The 19,085-nt window shown below is 44.0% G+C and overlaps 1 protein-coding gene across 5 annotated transcripts in view; it reads right to left on the minus strand.

Moving 5' to 3' along the window:
- LOC110521059 (S phase cyclin A-associated protein in the endoplasmic reticulum) overlaps positions 1-19,085 on the minus strand; it is an 88,020-nt gene that overhangs the window by 7,332 nt on the left and 61,603 nt on the right. For all 5 annotated transcript variants that reach the window (XM_021598504.2, XM_021598492.2, XM_021598486.2 and 2 more), the window contains 5 exons: positions 18,175-18,298; positions 12,818-13,041; positions 11,015-11,170; positions 8,153-8,393; positions 3,946-4,095 (listed from right to left, as the gene is read on the minus strand). In XM_021598504.2, coding sequence (XP_021454179.2) covers positions 3,946-4,095; positions 8,153-8,393; positions 11,015-11,170; positions 12,818-13,041; positions 18,175-18,298 — 895 coding nt within the window. The remainder of the gene's footprint in view (positions 1-3,945; positions 4,096-8,152; positions 8,394-11,014; positions 11,171-12,817; positions 13,042-18,174; positions 18,299-19,085) is intronic.

Consider the following 19,085-nt stretch of genomic DNA (forward strand, 5'->3'; position numbering starts at 1 on the left):
GTGTAGCCCAGTGACACAATCTCAATTGAATCAATTTAAAATTCAGTCTAACAACAAAATGTGGAAAAAGTCAAGGGGTGTGAATACTTTGAAGGCACTGTAAAACAAGGCCAGCTGGCAGCCAAAGGTTACCTAGTCCTACAGAAACCAAGTCTACAGGCAACTTTTCAGGACTCTGTAGGCATCACCCCAGGTGAAGAGCAATGACAGTGCCCCACACGGTGTTCCTGTCCACTGGAAGTATCTATTCAAACCCTGACATCATAAAAAGGTCCAGCAAGCGTCTGTCTGAAGCCATGAATCAAGCCGCAGTTTAACACAGACCCGTAAAGCTCAAGTGCCTGGTGGTTCTGGTCTGTCTTAACTACAGAGATCTGCCTTTTCAAACAGGCATGCTCTTTTATGACTCGCCATTACATAACCACTTTGCTGTCCACAGACAACAGAGAGTGTGTAAAGTTAATGTTCCGAAACGCAAACAAAACCTTGGGAAAGCCCAAGTTGAAGCGGAAACCAGGCGGTATGGACTATCCAAATAAAGTGTTACCAAAAATAAAACTCTCATGCAATAACCAAGGTTAGCTAGCTAGCTAGATTTGACAACTTCTAAGAGTCAGAGTGAACCTGTACTGTAATTCCAGCACATTAAACATTTTAAATGTGAGATTCCTCCACACATAGGAAGACTACCGTGGATGAATGGACAGTGGAGTAGTCTCTGTTCCGCATGCTGTCTAGACAGACCCAGACACCTCAGCTAGAAGAACCATGCCAGCCTTCAAAACAGGGCAACAAACCTGAAGCTCTTGCCCACAACACAAGTCAGACCCTCTGCCAAGCCTCCCTCTACACACTGGAGTTACCCTAGTGAAGGAACGGCCCTACTGATAAGAGAGAGGGGCAGATGATATTAGAGGACACAGAGTTTTTTCAGGAAGACAAGCTACTGCTGAATGTGCCTCTTAACAACTAGCTACCACCTGATTGAGATGATGTAAATTGTCAACTGACAATCAGATGTCGACATGGACATTGACTTAAGATATCCCCTGGACAAGAAGAGAAGATCCCACCATGGCTTTTAAGAGACAGACCAAGGGTATTCATCTCCTATAAACCACATGTGACACGGTGTTTGCCAAATAACGTGTAATTATTCTAGATCTATCTGCCTAATAACCATGTCAACTTACAGCAGATGATGCCGTTCTGAAACTGCCAAGAGCCACAATCAAAATGAGTCATTCTGCAAATACAACTTCTTAAAAAAGATATGGAAGGTTTATGGGGAAAATGTCCCCTTAACTACACTGAAGTTAGTTGGACCTGGGCCCTCCCAATATGGAGTGTGTAAATCATCTACAGAGCTAACAATCACCCTTACCTGCCAGTCACCAGTCTGAGTTGGTGTGTGTTTACTGTGGTGTATAGTAGGAGACATAGGGTGCATTCCCCAGCACTGGGTTGGCTCCCCAGGAAGGCGTGAAGGTTTAGGGTTATGTTGGCAGTAATGGGGAGTTGATCAGGGATTACAGGTGCAAAGCTGTGAGCTGGAGTCTGAGGCAGAGGAAACACCTTCGTACAGAATGGGAAGGACAGGGGCTGGTCTGGCTGCAGATAACACTGATGTGTGGGATGTCAGTCTGGGAAGGGGCCTACTGCAGTTCACAAGCAGATAGTTTTCTATTTTACAGTAGACTTCTTAGTGAACTGAAATATTGTATCCGAGTAGTAAATGCATTGCAAGTGTCGGGATGAATTAATGTCAATTTAAGTCAATTTGGGAAATTGCATTAAGCTCCTGAAAACTTTCCATAGTCTGGAACTGGTCATGAAATGGAAAGCAAGCAAAGCCAGGGGTCTGGGTTAACGTGTCAACATCGCTAGCATTTACTGTTCCTACATTTTAAAGAACCTAGAGATCATCACCATGAATGACTCACAAATGGATCACTGGAAGGTTGGGAAGAAAAAGTCACGGGAGCTTACCGGTACTTATCCCCTCATGAGACAAGGAACATGGCAGTGACAAAACGAGTTTCATTTAGCCCCTTTTTAGTGTGACTGTCTCTATGGGTTCTCCCAAAAGACAATGAAAACATATGGCCACATGGCCCTGTGAGCCGAAACACTTAAGCACACACAAGGTTACATATGTCACTCTCCCAACGGATTTCTATGTGACAGGCTGAGTTATTCATACCCTCAGAGCAGGGAGAATATATATCTACAAAGACCGTCTTCAAAGTTCTACGTTTTATGAGCAGCAACACATATAAACAAAGGCTGGTGTGCCTGCCTGCCGACAGTGAAGCAGCAGTCTGTGTGACCGCACGGGCGGGCCTGCTTTTGTGCTCTGCCAATGCTTACATTAGTCTGAGAAAAGCTAAAGCTACTCCAAATATTCCCCTCTTCTCCATCCATCCTGCTCTTTTCAGGGCCCAGATCAAATGGACAAATTCCAGGAACCGTGCCACTGGCCAGGATCAGTCCACGAAGGTTGCTCTTCACATTTCCTCACATTTTCTCAAAGGGTTCTCACACCTATCAAATAAACAATAAAAAGGAACAAGTCCTAAACACTGATTTCACTCTCTGGGATGACATTGGAGTAGATAGACAAAGGCTACATATAACATTTACTAAATTGTCAGCAGCTTGTGCCCTGATTGGAAGTCGCAGGTTGAAGACTTTGCATTAGGGCATTTCAAATTAGCAAAGTGCGCTGGTCATAAATGAATATGCAAAGGTCTGCTACTCCCAGGCAGACTGTTAGGTTAACTTTGCTGGGCAAGTACAAAGCCCAATCATCTGTCACCCCCCTAATTCAATCATCGGTCCTCATTCAATTATCCAATATAATATGCAAATCAGGCCAACAAATGCTAATTACGTACATCTAAATAATTAAATTGGATAGGAGAAGCAGAGGAGAGCTGAACTGCCATAAAATGGAGACAGATTCTTTAATTAGGACTAAAACATCATGGATATTAGAAACTGAAATCCGCCTATAAATTGCTGCGTGGTTGACCGCGCCTGTGAGGACATTAAAAAGGCAGAGGTTTGAGGTAAAGCTCGATGGCTGGCACTGAGGGTCAGGCTTCACTTAACTAAAGCCTGGCCAACTGTAGCACTTGTAAGCTGCTCAGGGGCTCAGTAGACAGACCATGCATGACAGCCAATTACACAGCAGCCAAGTCTGCTCCATCACATCCTGCTCACAGCCACATAGGCCCAGTAGCCTTAACACTAGGCCTGGGCCAACACAGCAAAGCACACAACACTAGAGAGAACTGGCAGCTCCACTGGGACAGAACAATGGACCATGCTACTGAGGGACAATAGAGCACCCACAGCCCAACAGCACAGAGGTGGCAACATATGAATATTTAAAGAGGTGGCTCTTGTTGCTTTTGTATGAACCACAAAAAACTACACCCTCTCTTCATCTAATGATACGTTTTCAGAAGCATATAAAGGAAACAGAAGTATCATTATATGGACAGACTGTTGCAACAGGGCCACAATGCCAAACCAGATACCATTCATCTCATATTTCTGAAACAGAACAGATACAGTGGGAACTGAAATGATTGACACCCTTGATAAAGATGAGGAAAAAATGACTGTATAATATAATCATTCAAATACTGTCTTGGGGGTATGTCTAAAATGAGACAATACATTATTTACCATTCATTTCTATTGGGCACAAAATAATCTGAAATACAACCAAAACGAACTACAAATGCATCCAACAAGTTTGTAGTCACAAGCTTGATGTTGTCATTGCATGCTAGGAATATGGGACCTAATACTACACTTTTGACTACTTTATATAGAATAATCTTTAGGGGTGTCAAAAAAGGCATGAAACAACAACATTGACTTTATTACATATTTGAGTATGTGTGTGTGTGTGTGTGTGTGTTAGACCTTTACCTGGTTGTCAGGGTGGTTGACGGTGAAGTAGCCCACACAGATGATGACTTCCTGCAGCAGCTCTTCAGAGGAGTGCTGAGAGCAGTACCACAGCAGGGAGCTCACTATGTGACGGAAAGCAAGGGACAGGCCCTCGGCACCTAGAACAGTCTGAGACAGCACAGAAAAAACATCAGCATTCAAACACCACAAAAACCACAAACACAAAGCAGACACAATCTAGCTGGAGGCAGTCACTAAATCTAAGTGGATAGCGAACAACAACCGTCCTAAAGAGTAGAAAATCAACACGATGATGGTAATATAAGTGAGGCTGGATTTGCTAATTAAAAGAGAGGAGAGGGATTTGTGTGCTTTAGCGGGTAGAGATTCAGACTGGATGATGCAGTGTACAGGGACTCCTGCTAGGGGGTCTCTCCCCAGCACCAACACCAGAGGGTCCTACCAGAGGGACCCCAATCCCCAGAAAATGAGATGCTATCAGAGGTCCACAGACAGTATTTATTAAACATGTCAGCATGACTGAGCACCACAGGGTAAGCAGAGAAAAAACACACTGGAATCAGGTTGGGGTGTATGTATGAGGTTTTGGGACTGATGGAGGGGAGGAGGTAAACAGTCTCCTAAATTGTACCTACCTGAGAGGCCCACTCCTGTTAGCAGACCTGAGCCTTACTGCTGTCTACACTCTCAATATAACACCCTGCAATACTGGAGACATAGAACTCTATTTCTCCCCAAATAATAATTAACCATACCACATCAGTCTTAGGACAGCGAGACAAACTGAACCCTATATTTTGTTAGTGAATGAATGCAAAGGCTGAATATACTGTCTGTTTTGATGGGCACCAAAAGGTTGGTGATGAAATACTAAAATATTTTATTAATTTACTTGAAAATAGAAATAAAATTTTTGCTAAATAACTCATCACCAGCAGTGTCCTTTTCAGCTTGAAATCCCCTCTAACCACATTATTTGGTAGTTGATTCTGGGGCCTAGCAAAATGTCCAATGAGAAGAGAGAGCAGCTCAGCATCTACTGTAGTGCTTATTAGTCGGCACTAGTGTGGGGTAATGTGAACCACAAGGTGATTACAACACAGGCCACAAAAAAACATTATTTAAAATGTTCATAAAAACGTTGGCACTGAAAAGCTTTGAGTTCCAGCTGTTATGAATAGCCTGAGCATGGCGGAGCCGAGGGAGAGCAGCCTCTGTGTTAATTACCCACAGGTATTAAAATAATTAATAACTCTCCCACTTCCTCCCTTACGCAGTTCTGTTTATGCGCTGCCTGAGCACAGTGAAGCTGTCATTCTCTCTTGATCAGAGCTGGTAATGTATGGCTCGGGCTACAGCACTAATCACTCAGGTCCATCCGCATTTCTGACCCACAGTGCTCCATTTAACCTCAGCAACTGACCCTCGGTCAGGGGACACTCATGTTTATGTCCGAGAGGTCAGGTTTATCCTGAGGATAAATACTCCAGTCCAATGGCACCAGCTCCAAGACCTGGCCTCTGCTGCCTGTCGATCAGTTACACATGGCCTTGTTGCTGCCAGGAAGAGGAAAGAGGGATATTTGTGTTGCCTGATGCTTGTGCACAGGGATATCAAATCAAATTGTATTTGCCACACACGCCGAATACAACAGACCTTACCGTGAAATGCTTAACCAACACTGCAGTTCAAGAAATCGAGTTAAGGAAAGATTTACTAAATCATAATGCATAGATAAACAGCGTGTAGGGGGGAGGGTGCAAATAATCCAGCTGGCCATTTGATTAATTGTTCAGCAGTCTTATGGCTTGGAAATAGAAGGTGTTAAGGAGCCTTTTGGTCCTAGACATGGCGCTCCGGTGCTGCTTGCGGTAGCAGAGAAAACAGTCTATGACTTGGGTGACTGGAGTCTTTGACAATTTTTTGGACCTTCCTCTGACACCGCCTAGTATATAGGTCCTGGATGTCAGGAAGCTTGGCCCCAGTGATGTACTGAGCCATACGCACTACCCTCCGTAGCGCCTTACGGTCAGATGACGAGCAGTTGCCATACCAGGCGGTGATGCAACCAGTCAGGATGCTTTGATGGTGCAGCTGTAGAATTTTGAGGATCTGGGGACCCATGCCAAATCTTTTCAGTCTCCTGAGGGGGAAAAGGTGTCTTGGTATGTTTGGATCATGACATTTTGTTGGTGATGTGGAAACTCTCGACCGGCTCCACTACAGCCCTTTCAATTTTAAATGGGGGCCTGGTTGGCCCTCCTTTTCCTATAGTCCACGATCAGCTCCGTTGTCTTGCTCACATTGAGGGAGAGGTTGTTGTCCTGGCACCACACTGCCAGGTCTCTGACCTCCTCCCTATAGGCGGTCTCGTCGTTATCGGTGACACGATTGTGTCATCAACAAACTTAATGATGGTGTTGGAGTCGTGCTTGGCCATGCAGTCGTGGGTGAACAGGGAGTACAGGAGGGGACTAAGCACGCAACCCTGAGGGACCCCAGTGTTGAGGATCAGCATGGCAGATGTGTTGTTGCCTACCCTTACCACCTGGGGTTGGCCTGTCAGGAAGTCCAGGATCCAGTTGCAGAGCTAGGTGTTTAGACCCTTAGTTTAGTGATGAGCTTTGTGGGCACTATGGTGTTGAACGCTGAGCTGTAGTCAATGAACAGCATTCTCACATACTGAGGTGTTCCTTTTGTCCAGGTGGGAAAGGGCAGTGTGGAGTGTGATTGAGTTTGCGTCATCTGTGGATCTGTTAGAGTCATATGCGAATTTGAGTGGGACTAGGGTTTCCGGCATGATGGTGTTGATGTGAGGAATGACCAGCCTTTCAAAGCACTTCATGGCTACTGACGTGAGTGCTACGGGGCGGTAATCATTTAGGAAGGTTACCTTTGTTTTCTTGGGCACAGGGACTATGGTATTCTGTTCAAAACATGTAGATATTACAGACTCGGTCAGGGAGAGGTTGAAAATGTCAGTGAAGACACTTGCTAGTTGGTCCGTGCATGCTTTGAGTACACGTCCTGGTAAACTGTCGAGCCCCGCAGCTTTGTGAATGTTGACATGTTTAAAGGTCTTGCTCACATAGGCTACGGCGAGCATGATCACACAGTCGTCCGGAATAGCTGGTGATCTCATGCATGCTTCAGTATTGCCTTGCTTCAAAGCGAGCATAAAAGGCATTTTGCTCGTCTGGTAGGCTTGCGTCACTGGGCAGCTCTCGGCTGGGATTCCCTTTGTAGTCTGTAATAGTTTTCAAGCCCTGCCACATCCGATGAGCATCAGAGCCGGTGTTGTAGGATTCAATCTTAGTATTGTATTGATGCTTTGCCTGTTTGATGGTTCTGGATTTCTTATAAGCATCCGGATTAGTCCCGCTCCTTGAAAGCGGCAGCTTCCTGCTTTGTTTTTTGCTTGTAAGCAGGAATCAAGAGGATAGAATTATGGTCAGATTTGCCAAATGGAGGGTGAGGGAGAACTTGAATGCATTTCTGTGTGTAGAGTAAAGGTGGTCTAGAGTTTTTTTTCCTCTGGTTGAGGAACGGATTTAACGGATTTAAGTTTGCCTGCATTAAAGTCCCCGGCCACTAGGAGTGCCGCTTCTGGATTAGTATTTTCTTGTTTGCTTATGGTCTTATACAGCTCGTTGAGTGTGGTCTTAGTGCCAGCATCAGATTGTGGTGGTAAATAGATGGCTACGAATAAAATAGATGAGAACTCTCTTGGTAGATGGTGTGGTCTACAGCTTATCATGACTTCTATAATATTAGCGCACCAGCAGTTATTGACAAATAGACACACCCCAGCCCCTCGTCTTACCAGACATAGCTGCTCTGTCTTGCCGATGCACAGAGAAGCCAGCCAGCTCTATATTATGAGGGTGCTAGTCAATAAAACTGTGAGAGAGGACATTGGTGACAAGGCCTTTTCATGGCACCCCCTATTTGGAATGTCTGTCTGTGGAATGTGTCCAGCATAATACACCTACGTAACCAGCAAGACCAGTATATACTGTATGGTATGTGATGTGCCGGTATTGAAAAACCTGCCCCGCAGGCAGCATAACCCTTGGAATTAGAGTCACTGTAATTAACACCACCTACTGGACCTGCAGGATGAGGGATTCAAGTGTGAGAATGTGTGCGTGTCTCTCTCTGTGTGTGTCCTGTACCTCAGTATGAAGTGGTGTGTGTGTGTTACCTGGAAGGCAGACAGGTCGAGCAGGGCGAAGCTGTTGAGGAAGCGGAGGCCCGTTAGGGCCACCTGGATGACCCCTGGGGCATAGGGCTCCTGTGGGCCCTGGGCAGCCGGCTCAGGCAGGGCGGAGCTGTGGAGCAGGATGCAGTACAGAGTGTGTACCACACCCACCAGGTCTGTGGACTGCAGCAGGGCCGTCAGCCCTGTGGGGTCTGTACGCTTGTTGTCAAATATACTGGGAGAGCTGCAAAGGACACAGGCAATATAAATAAACATGTGACATGATCATTTAATTTCTGCTCAATGAACATAGTGACAGTGAAATGTTATATAGGGAAATTAATGGGATCTGACCACATTAGAAGTTCTCCAAACGTATTATTTATTATTATTGATTAAAATGCTTCACTTCATTCTAAATCAAGTAAAAGTTCAATTCACAACATAGCTTTTGTCTGCCCTCACCACAGTGACCAGAGACTCAGGATGTAAGAGTGAAGGCAGTCTGGTCCCTGTGGCTTCTAGATTTACTCGCTAGACCAGGGTTACCCCTTCAAATATAAATAATAGGGCCTGCCCCATTTACACTGGATGCCTATCGGGTTAAGTGGAGTAACTGGTTACACTGAGTGAGAGGGAAGTGCAGTCTGGGGGCTGTGTGTGAGAAGGTGTCTACGCTCAGCTGTGCACTGAAGATTATTTAGGCCTAATCAAGGATGATCGCAGTTAAAAGCTTGGTCATTATCACTACAACCACAGACTGAGAAATTCCTTAATGGTACAGCAGTGACACAGAAATGTGACTGTTATTTTAAACCAGTTCAGAATGTGAGTTTGAGCCTCCAAGCTGGGCAGAATGAACACAGGAATGTGGAAGTAGCTCTGACAGCTCATGGCAGTGGCTCATCCATGCCCTTGGCTGCAGAAAGCTTCCTGGCAAGGTGCTGTGTACTCAGGCACATTTAATTAAGGTCCACCTTACATGATTGAAAGCAGCATGTTAGTGTGTCTTAGCAAGGAGGCAGATTAAAAGGGATTGGTAACATCATCCTCTCAGCACACATCACAGGTGAGAACAGAACGGGAGTATAACACTGATGGGATGGAAGGAGAGATCGCTCTGAGTTCCTCAGCTGCCCTCTTCATAAAACTGGAGGCCAGTCAATGTAAACTTCTATAGCCAGACTAACACCTGGCGCATAAGAGGAGTTTACCCTGATTAGTCCATGCTTTATAGATGGGAAAAGTATTCTGTTTAGCTGAGACTAAATACTGTACAAAATTTACATCGAAGTCAATGGCATCAGGGAAAACATGTCAAATGGCTGCCATTGTTTTACAATTAGGATTCCTGCAAACCCACGAGTTCCATAAGCTTGTGCTGACAGGGAATTTAAGAATACCCCTGCTACACAGGATGTGATTTGCAGGCAGAGAATAAAGGCTGTTTGACCTCTGGATGGAACCCACTGTATGTTGGCCAACAGCTCTGTGTGGAAATTCCTAGCTCTGCAAGTACATGGTCTCTAATGCCAGTTAAACCCCTCGACACAGCAACTGGCATGGCAAAAAATATTCCAGGACCATGGTATACATTCTCTCCAGTATAATCTCCTGAACACACAGAGGACAGGGTAAGAATGGAGATAGTTGGCTGGATTAGCAGGGTGTTGATTATTACGCAACACTGCTCGGTGCGCTCATTAAAGTGGCGAGGTTATGGCGCTGTGTTTTCTCACAGATATTCAGTGACACAGTCACAGCAGTGCTCCCTGTGTTGGTGTGAAGCAGCTGGGCACTGTTACAGCACACAGCAGCTGGAGAGGAGAGGTACACAAGCAGTACAGTGTGGGCACAGGAACGATACAGTCACAACATCTACATTATGTGATAAAGACACGGATGGGTTGTTCAGCAACAAAACCGATGCGTGTGCAACGTTTGGGCAAAACAACTGTCAACGCCAAAGGATTATTGAGATGGGAACTGTATTGTCTCCAAATGTTTATTGAAAACATAAATAAATGTACACAATAAGCACTTGTCTCTCAAATACATTGTTACAGTTGTTGGCTAGCTAGCTAGCGAATTTAAGCCATATTAGCATAGACGTGTCATCAGTCGAAACACTTCAAAACAAGACATGGTGTAAGAACAAGATGAAACGAGCCACTTAATATTCCCCACATGGCAGCTTTTTGTCATTGTTTCTAGCCATTTGACCGTTCAGAATCATAACACACACAGCCCCAACGATGCAAACACCTTTTCGTGACTTTGTCAGGCAACCCGTCTAGAATGCAAGGTTTTGGCAACAGACCAGCAAAATTTAGAGTTAAAATACCTCTGTTCTAATTCAAACAATGACACAACAGAAACTAAAGGGATAAAATGTGCCCATATGACCACTGATGATATTTAACTATGAGGGCAGCATTCCTGTACTAAGGGTCATGCTATCTTTGTCGGTATTGTGTCTCAGTCTGTATGCTTAGCCTCTGTCAGCGGCGCCATTGAGCCTCTCTCGGGGCAGGTCACAGTAACACGTGGGTGGGCTTCCCCTGGCGTGCTGGAGGCAAGGGTTTATGGTGAGTGACAGAGCACGGGGGTCAAGTAGATGCCTATCTCGATCAACAGTAACGATGGCCTTGCCAGCGCTCAGACTAAAGGAAACCACAGAGTGTGATTGAAAAGGAGGCAGTGTCTTTGTTTGAGCTCCAACAACAAGTCTTTATGGGATGGCCGGGCGGACTTAAAAGATCCAACGGTGAGTCACTCCTGTCATTAGTCTTGTGAACAGCCGTGCATGATCACAGGGATGTCTGGAGAGGAGGGTCATAAAGGAAGGAGACTGCTGCCACTCACCGGCCGGTCACAGCGAAGCACAGCTTACACATGGCGTGCAGCAGAGCGGTGGCCTGCTGGAGGAAGGCAGACATCTTGGGGCTCTCGTCCACTGGGCCCTGGACAGACAGGAAGCAGCTGTACAGCTTATCAATCAGACCCATGTTTACCACATAGCTGAGGGAGGGACACAAACACAAAAGGAGGATAAGAGTGAATCCACATGAACAAAACTACAAACGACAAAACTTTCACAATGAATGAAGTTTGTCCCGGTGAAATATGTTTTATCCTAACAAAGGCCCTCACTGATAGGAACTCACCGACAGCACAGTTGAAATGTTATCTCGCCCTCTGTACTCCCTGTTATTACTGTGATATTTGTCTTGCCAATGGCAGGTCTCATGACCATGTTCCCTCTGCTCTCTCAGCCACATATCACTGGTAACAGCATCATTAGAGGGTGGCTGTGCCCCCGTGCCAGCCCAGAGACAGGCCTGACTGTCCGCTGACCTGTGGATGCCTCACGGCTAAGGTATGCCTCTCCCACCACTGCTCAGCCCCCTTTAGCCCATAGGGACAGACAAGGAGGCTCAGCTGTCAATCACAAGACCTCCCAGATGTACCAGACAGCTCAGTCAGGAATCAGGAAGCCAGCCACTGTTCTACGCTACAGGCATCCATCTATTCCTTTCCCTCTCCGTCTCCGCTTAGCTTACTCCCTTAACTTGCTAGCATACCTTTTTCTGTTGGGACTGTCAGTCAAAATGGCAGCCTTCTCCAGTCAGGTAATTTAAAAAAAATGTGAAACCTCCACAAAAGGTCATCTGACACTTGAACCACGGCAACTTGCTATGACTATCCTCTTCCACAGCTTCACCTAAGCTGAAAGGAGCTGGACCATAGTCTGTTTGAAAAGCAGTTTAGTGTTTCCCCTGTGTTTCACAATTGATGCGCTACACACATCTGTACATTTCTGACACTTGTAGGAGATAAGTATAGTACAAAGCCTGGTGAGTGATTGGTAATAAGAAATGAAGACGTAGAAGTGGAATGCTGATGTTCTCTTTCTGTGTGATCTACAGTTCACCATAATGAGAAAAAGTGTTGCAAAAGCTACCATATTTTTTTATCTTATTTCCTCCCTACCATTATATACATTATTTGAGGCAGTTGAGGTAAATCGTCCATTGCTTTGCAGGGATTACTAGACACCATTTGTCCTCAAGATCTCCCCTGTCTCCTGGGTTACGACTGGGACATAGTATGAGAGTTGGGCCTGTGCAGATGCTCTTGTCTAATTAATCATTGGCTGTGGGAGGGGATGGTTGGAAGACTCCACTCTTCCTGAAGGCTCGGGCCTGCCTTTCCTCACCGCCCCACGGTGCCAGGAGAGACAGCCCATAGCCCTTGCTACTCAAAAGCCAAGTTCAAGGGGATGTTGCAAACTTCCAGGAGTGTTCTTTGTTTATGTTGCCCTAAGTAAAAAAATGACTTATTACTTCGCTGAAGATTTTGATCCAGAATGTGTGAAAAAGTACTATTTGGACACATGCCAGAGGATGACCTCTCTCACCCTCACTCAAAGCCCCTGAGCAAGGAGGAAACAAATACAAACACTGGGACCTATTCCAAGGGCGCTGACATTTTGTAGGCTATTTCTGACAGCAACTAAGTTATAATATCAGTGGTTCCCCCATCAACCCTGTCAGTAAGAGAGTGGAGGGGGGACATAGGAGGTGGTGGGAGAGAGGTACAGTGAAAGGGAGGAGGGCCCCAATAGAGCGGTGTGTGGTTTGAGAGAGAGGAAGAGGAAGAGCTTACCTGATGAGGTCCTGGGCGCGGGTGTTGAAGGGCTCTATAGGGGAGGTCTTGGTGTCTGGTGACATGATGCGAGGGGCGTCCCCGCGGCCACAGTCAGGGACATAGGGACGGAGAAGGCTCAGGACAGTGGCGCTGGTCTGCAGCAGGCCGGTGGTCAGTCCCTCAAACACCTGCTTGTTCACACTGCGACCAAATATGGTCTTGTCTTCATCTGGGACGAACAGCTGAAGGAGGAAAAGACTGGTCAGTCAAGAGCTCTAAACCTCCACCATGTCACAGACCAGTCTGTACCAGTAGCTCAATACCTGCATTCTCAAACAAGCTTGTATAACATACTGTACAGTGCATTCAGAAAGTATTCAGACCCCTTGACTTTTTTCCACATTGTTACGTTACAGCGGATCCTAAAATTGATTAAATTGTTTTTTTCCCCTCATCAATCTACACACAATACCCCATAATGACAAAGCAAAAACAGGTTTTTAGATATGTTTGCATATTTATTCAAAATAAAAAAATGACCCCTTAAGGGTGATGAAGTTTGAGAGTGAATTAAACATGTTCAATTTATTTAATGAGCTTATTCTCTCACTGCCCAGAATTTAAGACAAGGGTTTAGCTATCTTGGACTTAAGAACAAATCCAAAAACGTAATTTTCAAGAATCAAATTTCTTCAACTTTTTGCTTAAGGGGATAGATAGTATAAAAGTATCGATTTGTACTGTAGGTAGCACTAGCTAGAGCTAGTTGGCTTCTTTTTAAAATGGTGAGCCAACATGTTTTTAGCAATTTTACTTCACTGACCAATCAAAACTTGTTTTCTCATGCTCTCTCTTTTCTCTCTGCCAGCAGACATATAGTGAGCAATAGGTTTGGAACATAAAATTGCAATAAAACCACAGTATTGTATCGCAATACATTTTTAATCGTGATAATCACAATACATATCGTACCAGTACCTAAGTATCATGATAATGTTGAACTGTTAGGTCCCTGGCAATTCCCAATCCTAAAAAGGTATGGAGTTCCTGTGACAGGAGCACAGAGTGCATGTCCCCTTTTAGATAAAGTGCCTTCAGAAAGAATTCGTACCCCTTGACTTACTCCCCATTTTGTTGTGTTACAGCCTGAATACAAAATGGATTAAATAGATTTTTTCACACTCATCTACACACATATCCCAATAATGACAAACTGAAAACATGTTTTTAGATTTTTTTTGCAAATTTATTGATAATGAAATCTCATTTACATAAGTATTCACAACCATGAGTCAATACTATGTAGAAGCACCTTTGGCAGCAATTACAGAGGTGAGCTTTCTACACCTGGATTGTGCAACATTTCCACATAATTATTTTCTAAATTCTTCAAGCTCTGTCAAATTGCTAGACAACCATTTTCAGAAATATCTAATTTACATACACTACCGTTCAAATGTTTTAGAACCACCTACTCATTCAAGGGTTTATCTTTATTTTTTACTATTTTCTACATTGTAGAATATTAGTTAAGACATCAAAACTATGAAATAACACATACAGAATCATGCAGTAATCCAAAAAGTGTTAAACAAAACAAAATATATGTTATATTTGAGATTCGTCAAAGTTGCCACACTTTGCCTTGATGACAGCTTTGCACACTCTGGGCACGCTCTCAATCAGCTTCACTTGGAATGCTTTTCCATCAGTCTTCAATGAGTTCCTTCAATGAGTTCAATGAGCACTTGGCTGCTTTTCCTTCACTCTGCGGTCCCAAACCATCTCAATTGGGTTGAGGTCGGGGGATTGTGGAGGCCAGGTCATCTGATGCAGCACTAAATCACTCTCCTCCTTGGTAAAATAGCACTTACACAGTCTGGAGGTGTGTTGGGTCCTTGTCCTGTTGAAAAACAAATGATATCCCATCTGGTTTGCGCTTAGTGGGACTGGTGTACCGCTGTAGAATGCTGTGGAAGCCATGCTGGTTAAGTGTGCCTTGACTTCTAAATAAAATCACAGACAGTGTCACCAGCAAATTACCCCCACACAATACAACCTCCTCCTCCATGTTTTACGGTGGGAAATGCACATGGAAAGATTTATTTTCACTTTTTTTTAATTTTTTTTAAATATATATTTATATATATATACACTTAAGAACAAATTCTTATTTTCAATGACAGCCTAGGAACAGTGGATTAACTGCCATGTTCAGGGGCAGAACGACAGATTCTTACCTTGTCAGCTCAGGGATTTGATCTTGCAACCTTTCGGTTACTAGTCCAACGCTCTAACCACTAGGCTACCTGCCTCCCCAGATCATCCGTTCACCCACACTGCATCTCACAAAGACACGGCGGTTGGAACCAAAAATCTCCAATTTGGACTCTAGCCCAAAGGACAAATGTCCACTGGTCTAATGTCCATTGCTCGTGTTTCTTGGCCCAAGCAAGTCTCTTCTTCTTATTGGTGTCCTTTAGTAGTGGGTTCTTTGCAGCAATTCGACCATGAAGGCCTGATTCACAGTCTCCTCTGAACAGTTGATATTGAGATGTGTCTGTTACTTGAACACTGTGAAGCATTTATTTGGGCTGGTAGCTCTAATGAACTTATCCTCTGCAGCAGAGGTAGCTCTGGGTCTTCCTTTCCTGTGGCAGTCCTCATGAGAACAAGTTTCATCATAGCGCTTGATGGCTTTGCGACTGCACTGACATTTTTCGTATTGACTGACCTTCATGTCTTAAAGTAATGATGGACTGTCGTTTCTCTTGACTTATTTGAGCTGTTCTTGCCATAACATGGACTTTTACCAAATAGGGCTATCTTCTGTATACCACCCCTACCCTGTAACAACACAACTGATTGGCTCAAACGCATTAAGAAGGAACATAATTCCACAAATGAACTTTTAACAAGGCACAACTGTTAATTGAAATACATTCCAGATGACTACCTCATGAAGCTGGTTGAGAGAATGCCAAGAGTGTGCAAAGTTGTCATCAAGGCAAAGGGTGGCTATTTGAAGAATCTGAATTATAAAATATATTTTGATTTGTTTAACACTTTTTTGGTTACTACATGATTCCACATGTGTTATTTCATAGTTTTGATGTCTTCACTGAAGAAAAGAGTAAAAATAAAGAAAAACCCTTGAATGATTAGGTGTTTTGACCGGTAGTGTAAGTATTCACACTCCTAAGTCAATACATGTTAGAATCACCTTTGGTAGCGATTACAGCTGTGAATCTTTCTGGGTAAGTCTCTAAGAGCTTTGCACAACCGTATTGTACAATATTTGCACATTATTCTTTTAAAAATTATTCAAGCTCTGTCAAGTTGTATGTTGATCATTGCTAGACATCCATTTTCAAGTCTTGCCATAGATTTTAAAGCAGATTTAAGACAAAACTAACTTGGCCACTCAGGGACATTCACCTTTTTCTTGGTAAGCAACTCCAGGTTTGTCGTGGCCTTGTGCTTAAGGTTATTGTCCTGCTGAAAGGTGAATTAATCTTTCATCTAGTTGTGTTGTTTGGAATATTTAATTTTGTACGGGCTTCCTTCTTTTTACTCTGTCAATTAGGCTAGTATTGTAGATTAACTACAATCTTGTAGATCCATCCCCAGTTTCTCCATCGCAGCCATACATCTCTGCAACTGTTTTAAAGTCACCATTGGCCTCATCGTGAAATTCCTAAGTGCTTTTCTTCCTCTCTGGTAACGGAGTTAGGAAGGACACCTGTATCATTGTAGTGACTGGGTGTATTGATACACCATCCAAAGTGTAATTAATAACTTCACCATGCTCAATGGGATATTCAATGTCTGATTTTTTATTTTTACCCATCTACCAATAGGTGCCCTTCTTTGAGGGGCACTGGAAAACCTCCCTGGTCTTTGAGGTTGAATCTGTGTTTGAAATTGGCAGCTCGACTGAGGGACTTTACAGATAATTGTATGTTTGAGGTACAGAAATGAGGTAGTCATTAAAAAAAATTATGTTCAACACTATTATTGGAAACAGAGTGAGTCCATGACTTGTTAACAAAATCTTTACTCCTAAACTTATTTAGGCTTGCGATAAAAAAGGGGTTGAATACTTAATGACTCAAGACATTTCAGCTTTTCATTTTAAATTAATTTGTAAAAATGTCAAAAAACACAATTCTACTAAGACATTATGGGTGCTTAGGACAGTGACAAGTAAATGTAATCAATTTTCAATTCAGGCTGAAACTAAATGAGGAAGAAGTCCAGGTGTGTGAATACTTTCTGAAGGCACTATAAGTGACATTTTGGTGTGTGTGTTGTAGAAATAAGGAGATGGTCAGGTAAAACGTCTGAAAACATCTCATTTAGACTAATGGTTAGGGCAGCATGCTGACAGCGTTAGTAAATCCACCAACATTCTCCACAAATCTAAATAAAAAGAGGGACAAGCACCGACGGCGGCACTTGCTACCCCCACCCGCTAACCCCACCCGCTAACCCCACCCGCTAACCCCACCCGCTAACCCCACCCGCTAACCCCACCCACTTCCAAACACAAACACACGTGCGCACGCACGTACACACACACACATTTTTACAAGGACTATTCATGGGCCCCATATTTGTCACTATCCAACACAACTTGAAAAGTTAGCATTGTGCTGTTCAACATGTCAGTCGTCAGAGCAGCTGTGGGAATATGTTTTATATAAACTGAAGCATACAGGCTAATCTCCCCCTCTGTGCCCTCAGGAAATATGACAGCTTTGGATTGGAACTCAGGACTGCGAAAAGAAGCCCCAATAGAGTTCATGCATGTAGCAAAGGCCATGTCTGTGCCTCGTCTGGTTCTGTGAAGTGTGCAGCCGCCACCGTTAGATGTTTGGAGTCGGCTGATGTTTACAGTCTCAGAGAGTGCTGAAGGATATTGGCTGACAGGTAACCCAGCCGCCATATTGCCTCCCTGACAGGCTGCTCTTTCCCCTCCCTCTCTCATTCCCTAATCTGCGTGGCTAAGCCTGTGGCTGGGCCAGGATTTATACTGTAGCGTGTGTCTCTCTCTGTCTTTTATTAACACAGTGCCAGAAAGGAACAAATGCTGGTGATGAGGTCCTAGTTTTTCAGCACTTAAGTGTTGCATGTAGCCAGGAGGAGAATTTACAGAGACATTGGAAGGGATTCTTTAAACAGCCTGGTCCTTGGGTAAACTGGCTGCAATTCTGATCATGCCATGTCACCTTCATAAGTATCACACAGACTTTAGTGACTCAAGCTAAAATAATACGTGTTGTTTGAGAGAACATATATGTTAAGTAATGTTAACATATCAATAATGGTAGTAATAGGAGATGTTTTCTATGGTGTGGTGAAAGGACACTTACTGTAAGCTGATGTAGCAGCAGGTCCATGAGGAAGGCTATCTTGTTGCTGAAGATAACATATGTGCAGTTGAGGTGGCAACGAGAGCATGCCAGATAGTAGGTGTTTATCGCAGCACATAGAGACCTGAGAGGAGAGGGAGAACAAGATGAATCACTTGTCACAAGTAAAACTAAATAGTTCAAGGCAGAATGTTACGCTCTATACAGCTCATTCAAAACAACACGAGATACAGTGTAGGAGTTTATCACGGGCATTGACATGGCTCTCAAGTGATCAAGAAACCAAAACACACTACACCAAATGTGTGGTTCCTTAAAATGTTGTTTTATCTTTGGCAGAGTTGAAAGCATATACATCACTGACAGCAAGAGACGGAAAGCAACATTCAGGAACCCAGTTATATTAACTACTACTTATGCTTACAACGAAACTACCTCACTCGTCAACTCCTTATCCAGAGTGGGACAGTAATAAGACAAGAGATCTGCATAACCAGAGAAGCTGCTGGATGGAATCTGCAATCACAGTGCCGGGCAGTCCAATCTGGAGTCAGATCCTGTAGTGTTTCCTCTGTGGAGATAAGGCCATTCCTCTCAGCAGCTCTTCAGCTCAGAGCCCCAAGGTACAGCCAGACAGAGCAGAGCAGTGAGCGGGACATGCCTCTGTATTATGTCTGCTTTAAACAAGCCCCAGAGACGATTAATGCTACAGATACCTGATGAATCATTCTACTCTTGACTGCTGCTCCCCCTCGCCCTTCTTTCATCACTTAATATTTTCTGACAACTGTATATTTTAGCCAATAGCAGAGTGGCGTGTCCTATCTGCTCGGAGGAAGAATGGAATCTGGCTTTCCTATTCTAAAGTAGGCCATGTTTATTTCAACTGGTAAACATTTTGATATCTACCG

Source organism: Oncorhynchus mykiss, chromosome 1 (genome assembly GCF_013265735.2).
Source record: "Oncorhynchus mykiss isolate Arlee chromosome 1, USDA_OmykA_1.1, whole genome shotgun sequence".
Classification (NCBI taxonomy): Eukaryota; Metazoa; Chordata; class Actinopteri; order Salmoniformes; family Salmonidae; genus Oncorhynchus; species Oncorhynchus mykiss.